This window comes from Oxyura jamaicensis, chromosome 3 (genome assembly GCF_011077185.1).
Source record: "Oxyura jamaicensis isolate SHBP4307 breed ruddy duck chromosome 3, BPBGC_Ojam_1.0, whole genome shotgun sequence".
Classification (NCBI taxonomy): domain Eukaryota; kingdom Metazoa; phylum Chordata; class Aves; order Anseriformes; family Anatidae; genus Oxyura; species Oxyura jamaicensis.
Genome location: NC_048895.1, coordinates 14,673,115 through 14,681,396, shown reverse-complemented (window position 1 = coordinate 14,681,396; position 8,282 = coordinate 14,673,115). Strand labels below are relative to the sequence as shown.

Below are 8,282 nucleotides of genomic sequence, written 5' to 3'. Positions count from 1 at the left end.
TTTTTGCCTCAGCCTCCTTGCCTGGTTAGCCATTTCACATATTTATTATTCTCTGCATGAAATAATACTTCCTGACATCTGTTCCCAGTTTGTTTCTCTTTAATTTCCATTTATAGCACATTTTCCTATCCTCTGACCATGTTAAAGTAAAACAATAAGTATGTTTGACATGGTGCAAGTTACTCAAGATCACAATCCTTCCCTGACCTTGATTTTTTTTGTTTTTTTTTTGCTTCTTTTCACATGCACTAAAACACAGAAGAACATTTTAATGAACTCTGCTGAAGAGGCAAGTGGCAAGCTGATGGCATCAGCAAGCTCTCAGCATTTCACGGCCCTGCTGGCAGCTGGTTACCGGGGGCTGAGGATGGGGCTTGGTGCTCCCAGCCCCTTCCACTCTGCCAAGTATCAGCTGGAGCCAAATTTGGAGAGCAAGGAGCTGGGGCTGCGTGGTCCCTTCGCAAGACAGAGGGGAGAACCAGGTGGCCCTAAGAGCCGGGGCAGCAGTGGGACAAGCATGGGAAAGGAGATGTTATTGCCATGAGACAAACTGGCCTGGTTGATGCTTTACCTTCTGAACAGGCAGACGGGAAAAGGTGCCTTCTTCTTGCTCTGAAGAGAGAGAGCCCGCTTCCAGAAACAAGCTGGCAACTCCACAAGCAACAAACCCACAAGAAGCAATGAGGAGTACTTCAGTAATGGCACAAGAGCATTTTATGTTGTTATCTCTATCTTGGTACAAGCAGTCAACGTAATTTTAGCTCGGAAGGTTGCTTATAAAGCTAAGATAAAATGGAAAGAATCAGTGTAGCCTCCAACCAAATGTATAAGCATGCCTTCCTGCTAGGAACAAAAGCAGCAAGCCAGTGTCATGCTCCAGCTGGTTCATCACTGTTTTATGGACTCTCAGGCAATTCTCCAGTAGGAACTATAATGCTCCATGCAGCTCCTCCACGTCATCCTGCACTGATAAGCTGGTAATTATGGTTATTCATCTCGTTGTGGCAAAGTGGACAAGATCATAGCCCTGACCTGAAACCTTTGAGACTGAAAACATTTCAGCTCAGTCCTCCCTGGCTGGAAGGGCAGTGGATGCTCTGAAGCTTTGCTTTTTTTTTTTTTTTTTTTTTTTTTTTTTTCTGTGGCTTTGGAGGCTCTCAAGGAGTTCACTGGATCAGGCTTTTGGGAAACCAGTGTCTCCTCCAGCCACCCAAGAGATGCTCCCAGGATTGTCCCTGGCTCTCTGTGGCACGGGGCAGGTGAGCGTCAATGAGTCAGCGAGGTTGGCCACCTCACACACTTGGGAACAGTTTAATCCTGAGCAGCACAGAGGGACTCATGATTACAGAAATGTGTGTTTGCACATCTCCTTCCTGAACTCTCTGGTTCATCTGCTCTCCTCGGCTTCGAGTTCTACATGGCAGAGTTTGGGTGGGCATGTTTGTCCTACATTGCCCACGGTTTGGAGGAATATACTTGAGCTCACCCTCATCTACCTGTTCCTTCTGCTCACTTTCTCCCTGCCACAGCTGTCCAATTTACCTTTGCTGTCCATCCGCCTGGTATTTACAGCACCTGGAAAACTCAAAAAATGATTGAGGGGGGAAAAAATAGGGAAAAGCAACTCAAAACTCAAGGGCCTGATTATGCAAAGCTTTATGCAAACAACACTACTGCTGCCTTGGAGAACAGGCCTAGAGGAAGGGTCAGAGAAGGCTCCACAGCATAACTTAGTTCATGCTTGGTTTTGAATGTATTGTGTGGATATAACTGGGACTTATAAATCTTTACATATTTTATTTGTATAAACAGGCATTATGAAAAAAGTACCGAGGTCGTTTCACTTCTGAGTTGCAATCTCTTTATTTGCTCTAAGAGTCAAGTGGTCTGAGTCAACGCAGTCATGCTCTCCTCTATTTCTGAGAGTTTCTTCAGCATCTGGCTCACCTTGGCCTCATCGAACTCCAGGCAGAGAAACTCGGATTCCTGCAAAACAAAATTGAAAGAACAGCAGTCGACAATGACGATCGTATTTCAGGCATACAAAGGAGGAGAGAGAACGCGTTCCGGTTTCTTGGTGACATGTCCCCCTGCATCTCCTTTTTGCCTGGTACCACTTCAATATCTGCAGCACACCCAGGGATCTGCCACCAGTCACCCATCCACCGAGCGAGAGCAGGACGTGCTGGCAGGCCAGCCAGCTGCAGCCAAAGAGGACACACAAAGGGCCCAGAAAATAAAGAATATGTGTCACAAAAGTTCTAATCACATGGAACTTATTAATAAACACCAATGTGAACCAGCCTCCTGAGATCTCCAGCCCAGTAGTCTCACCCACTGGCACGTCTACAGTCACAAACTACTTCCTATGGCGATTCTGGCAGGCAAAAAGGGCATCCCCAGGTCTCATATGGTTTCGAGCACACTGAACTCTGTCACTATTTCAAAATACGTCTTTTCATATAATTATCGGCTGCCAAAATACCGCAACCTCATCCTTTACATTCACAGAATGAATAGTTCATACACAAGGACAAAGTAATCAGAGAAATGCAAATGAAAAACATCAAATTTTACTACCTGAATTTCTTGCTCACCAAATTTTACAAGTGATTTTCCCCAGACATGGGGAATAGTTTTACCTTTTAACTCCTGTCACCCTCACGGGGATTCTTGGGTTCTGTTTTTTCTAAGAATCAAACCAGAAAGTGATATGCAAACCAAAAGGCTGACGGAGGAACCAAAGGGGATCATTTTGTGTACGATAACCACAAAAGGCACTGCCAGAAGAAGGCGAACAGGACAGAAATGAGGTGACAGATGTTAATGATTATGAAGTCAAGCATGTGGCAGTGCCAGGGTTTCTGCCCTGACATGAGTCACAGGGGGAACTACCACAGTTCAATGTAGAAATCAAAACATTGATTTAGACTTTGAAACTGGAGCCATAAGGCTGCACACTTACATCCACATTCCACCTGCTTTAAGAAAGGAAACCTGGCAAAATAAAAGCATCATGCACTTTAAACTTAAGTCACCAAAGATGACTGCATCTCCCCAAATGCTGCTGTTCAGCACGGGTAAGTCGCTTCACAGAGCTACGCTGGGTAAGTCCGTCTTTGTGAAATGTTTGTCTTCTCCGCCAACTACCACACAATCCAACAGACCAAAGTGCAGAGATCACATTATGTATTTAGTATATACTTGGATTTTAGCAAGCACTTCTGATTAGCAAAGGTTTCGTAGAATTAGGAGAGCTTATTTTATGCCACTTCATTCGATCAGAATTCAGTAACAGTCACATATCTGAGTATGTGTCAGGTAGAATATACAGATGGCTGCGAGGAAAGACCTTTGCCTGAGTGAGCAATTATGCTCATAAAGAGCATGCTGTTGGAAGCTACCACCAGGTTGTTGTTTGTTTAATTATTAGCCTCTATAAAAGTAGTCAGAAAACAGTAGCAGTAGACATTCAGGATCAACAGCAACACAGATAGGAAGTCCAGGACTTGGATGTTTTTCTTGTCCTTGACAATAGTTATCAGCACATCTTATGGAAAGTACCTTGGCACTAAAGCCCGCGTATAAAATACCCCGAATACCTCTACAAAGCATCATTACAGCCGGTCAGCATGCAGAAAAGAATGTCTGGGGAGGCATTAGGCAGCTTAACTCCATTTGGCAGTGGGCTTTCCTGTAGAGTCCTCCCTCATTAAGAATTATTAAAAACATTGATTGTATCTGCCTAAGGAAGATGTGTTTGCAAGTTTAGGAGACTGCAGAAGAATGCCTTAGCAAAACCCAGAAACATCTCCCTATGCATTCCTTTATTAGGAAGCACTGGAAAAGGCAACTCTCAAGCAGCCAGCCAGTCAACAACCGGAGCCTTTCGGAAGCACAGTGCTGAAACCAGACGACATATCCTTGCTGGAATGAATCGTTCCCCCTGAAACGAACAGAACAGGGCAGCGTCAGCCCAGCCGCGCAGGTTTTGGTGCAAAGGCAGTCAGGACTGCAGAGCTGACGCCTCTTCAGCTCCCTCCACTAAATCTCCCCAGCCTTAGCATCCTTGTGTTTCCAAACCAGACAGGAAAACAATTTTGAGCTCGCTTTCACAGAAGAGCTACTACAGAAGCAGAAGCTTTTCTTGCCAGCCTAAAATACTCTGAGTATCAGTAACACATTACAAGTCTTGTTTTATAGACAACATCTGAAAACAGCTCTCCATAACATGACCTCATCTTTCCCAACATGTGTGCCACAGCCACGGGATAATTTCTGTCTTGACCTTTCAGGGAACGACTGGCGGCGCCACGCTTCGCAGCCTTGGGTCATAGTCCTCAACAGGATAAACTCCAGGGCCAAACTCATGCTCACATCTGTGGCTTTCTGGCCACAACTGTGCACCCCAAGTCATGCGTGCTGCTTGCTGGTCATGAACAGATTTCCCCAGGGCAAGGTCTGCCTGTGCCGCTTTTAAGATCTGCAGAAGCTGGTTTTGCAGCTTAATCACATGGTGAAGACCAAAGCTCCCAGGTCCGGTGGGGGTGTTTTTAGCCTAAGGTAACCTTTTTCCTCTTCAGGTTTTGTCAGCTAAGAGGACTGTAAATCGAGCAGAAGGACACTCTTGCGTTACAGCCAAAACTTTCCTATGTGGATGGGACAATAGTTGAGTAATTGCCACATTCTCACGTGGACCAACCTGAAACATGGAGGGGGAGATAAATCAGGCTGCTCAGAGCTGCGTTTTACTTTCACGTAATGCTCAGCTAGTTTATATCCTCTACAAAGTTCCAAAGATAGAGAAAAAAGAGAAAAAAAAAAACAGAAGACTGAGCTCTGAAATCCAAAACTTATCACTCCCTGCCTGAAGCTGTTTTCTAAGCAGGACAAATTTGGTATCCTCAGCAAGAAACACGGCATCCTTTTTGATATTTCTTAGTGCTATAAACTTTTTCGGCCGATTCGGATGCCTTGCAATTAAGCAAAACCAAAACAGAGCGAGTCATTCATTAAAAACAAACCCAGAAGCTAACAAACAGGAACATCACCAGACTACCAAACACTCGCTGACTGCTTATCTGAAGCCACCAAACACGCAATGACAGCGCCGTGAGCCCCTGCGCTGCAGGGGGACCTGGTGTGGTTGATGTTTCATACTTGAAGCATGAAGTGGCAGTGCCTGGATGCTCTGAAGCACGGCACGCTCGTCTGCAAGACAGAAACCTGGACTTAGCTGAGCCCCTCCTGGAGGTGGAAGAGGTCTTTAGGGAAGGAGTGTGTCCGTGTGTGAGCAGGGCTGCCGGAGCACACGTGTGTGCAATGGAAACAGGACGTGTGTCCCCGCTTTCAGGCTGGAAAGCCAGGCTCGAAGCACACAGAGAACCACACTGCTCTCCCACCATCGAATCAAGCCTCTCAGGAAGAAGTGGGAACGGACATCCACTTCCCACAAGCGTCTTGGTTTTCTCCTCACACGCTTTCCCACCCTCCTCCCATTTCCCTCCCAAGCCCGGGCTATAAAAAGGAGCTGCAAAACAAACATCCAAGAAACACACACTCCCCCCAGCCATGAATCAGGTCTTCCAGGTTTGCTTGTTTTTTGTTGTTCTTTTTTCCCTTAATAACAACAGGGAGCTGAAAAAATATTTATACGAGAGACTGTCTTTATAAACATCAGTGTTCCTGCTATCTACTAGAAAAATACTAAGAGAAGGACGGCTTTCTCTATCTCAGGAACTACAGCAAAAAAAAAAAAAAGTGGTTTTAGAAAACCAATTCTCACACATTCAAAACTTGAAATAGTTTACGGTTGTTCTCTGTCACATCGCTTTGACCAGCTACTTTAAAATGTTCCCAGTGACTTTGATACTTGTAGTGTTTTAAGTTCTAGCAAGAGATTTGCTTTGGCTGCTGAGACATCTTGACCACTGCTTGTTCCCTGGGGCAGGGGAACGTCCCAGTGCAGACGTGAGGAAGTCGAGCAAAAGGAGTCTCGAGGGAGACGCTGGCACTGGTGCAATCGGTGGGGCACAGACAGTGCCATGCTTCACGCTCGCTGGCCGAAGGACAGGGAAGGTTGCTGCTCACAAATATTTGCTGACCCAGGTGGAAACAGCTTGGTACAAAGCCCTGACAGAGGTAAGAGGAACCCCCCGCCAAGCTGTAGGGACCAGGAAATTGCTCAGTAACTGAACAAAGACTCCAAGGTGGTGACAACAGACGTACCAGCCCCAACCCAAGCAGGTTCAGGGGACCAGGGACCACTTTCCTCCATGGATGGCTGCCAGGAGAGCAACTCCACGGCTCGTGCAAGAGGAGAAGGAGACAAGTCCAACTTTATGCACGGAGCGTTCTGAAGCCTTCAAGGAACTGAGAGAGTGAGAAACGCAGGGTTTGTTCAGTTAGCCTCTATTTCACATTAAAAAGTCACATTTTCAGACAAAGTGCTGTGTGCCCATCCTCCCCACCAAGGATTTCAGACACCCCTGGAGCGAGCGCAGGGCCCAGGCCACAGGGCAGCGAGCCCCTTCACAGCCGCAGTGATTCCAGTCTGAGGGGCCACGGTGGTGCTGCCGCAACAGGCCCAGAGATGGAGGCCCACAAGAAGTTCTCCAGATCCTGCAGAAGAGCAGAGAAGCCATGAAGGGGGATCCCTGCAGCTTGTGGTGGCAGACCAGGGGGGAAGAAGAAACCTCAGCGACACCCCAGGACAGGCGCCTGCTGGCCAGGCCCACCCACAAAACCCCTCCGGACTTGACACCATGCTGGTAAGATACCAACAGCTCCGTGTGAAGGAACTGTCTGGCCTTCCCTCCTACCCCACGTGTGGGGCATACCCTGGGGTGAGCCACCCAGAAGCCAAACTCTTCAGAAAGTGACAAAGGATCGACTTCTGATGCCGGTACGCAAAGCCAGCCAGGTACAGACACGGAGCTGTGCACCCCAACAGCTTTTTACTGGAGCAATGGGAATACAACCATTTCTTAGGTTTTAGGCCACAGGTACAGCCACTTCCTCCACAGAGGCCGGGAGTCAATGTAATTTCATTGCTCTGGAAGATATTTCATTCTCCTGGCTCATATTTTGTGTAAGACTATAACTTTTAAATTTGACTGCCCTTTGTGTAAGCAAAAATCACACCTGTAGTGTCACCAGAATCCGAACTTGCCTTCAAACGTTTCGAACATCCCGGTACCTTCTGTTGTGATTAAAAGCCCGCATTCATTTTTGGCCTTCCCAATTTTCTTTTGCCTACAAAGGCATTAAGTGGTTTTAGAAAGGACTAGCTGATAAAACAGTTTTACATTCAAGTAATGCGTTGCCTTGCTAGCAAGGAAACATTATCTTTATTAACAGTTTGTGATATCGTGATAAGCAAAGTGCTTCACTTAAGGAGGCTTTTTCTTAATTAAAAGACCCGTCAAAGCCAGAATTCCAATACAATTTATTTCCCAAAGTGGTAGAGTTTAGAAGTGTTGCCTTATTTTGGGCTGAAGCCCAACCACTCAATGATAGGTGATTAAAATTGAAAATAATTTATTTCTCCACTTAATCAGATGTGTGAAAGACTGAATCAAAGATATTTCTGGCACAACATTTCCTACAGAAATTAATCTTTCTGCTTTCTAAAGACCTCTTCAATACTCAAGGCTAAGCAACAGGTAATAAATTTCTTTTACATGTCTCTTTTCCTTCCAGATCACTGAGTATTCTGCAGCCAAGCAAACCTCCTGCCTCCTCTGTTCACCAGGAAAAATACCAACTATACCTTACATAAGTAATTAAGCCCATCGCTGGTAAATAAAGATGCTGAAGCCATGACCGTCAGACTTCAACATAACTTCGCTGCAACAGAGAATGACAACCTGCCTTCGGAGGTTTTCACACATCGTTACGTAAGGCATACGAAATTCGAGGATACGCAAAGCCACATACACTATAAGCTACCCAAGCGTTTTCCTCCAAACAGAATTATCTCTGTACGCACATCTAAAAAAACTCCTTGAGATTTATTCCTAGTGCAACCAGCTTTGCTTCCAGCAATGCAGCAGGTTTGGGGTTAAATCAGAGATGTTTTAACACCAGATGAGTATCGCGCAATTTACTGTACAAGCAAATTAGGCTGCAAACAGAAAAGCCAGCTGGGGGTATGTAAAACAAAACGTTTTGTGGAGCACCGAGGCACCGGTCAGCTCGTGTGACGCAGGAGTGAGCAGGGCAGCAGGCGTACGAGGAGCACAGCACGCTTGGCTCCTCCAGCTACAGGCACGGGCAGAAAC

General features: G+C 46.1%; 1 protein-coding gene across 1 annotated transcript in view; it reads right to left on the bottom strand.

The window, feature by feature from the left end:
* Positions 1-1,782: 1,782 nt before the first annotated feature.
* COMMD1 (copper metabolism domain containing 1) overlaps positions 1,783-8,282 on the bottom strand; it is a 73,828-nt gene continuing 67,328 nt past the window's right edge. The window contains exon 3 of the mRNA XM_035321317.1: positions 1,783-1,986. Within this exon, the coding sequence (XP_035177208.1) occupies positions 1,879-1,986 (108 nt within the window). The 3' untranslated portion in view covers positions 1,783-1,878. The remainder of the gene's footprint in view (positions 1,987-8,282) is intronic.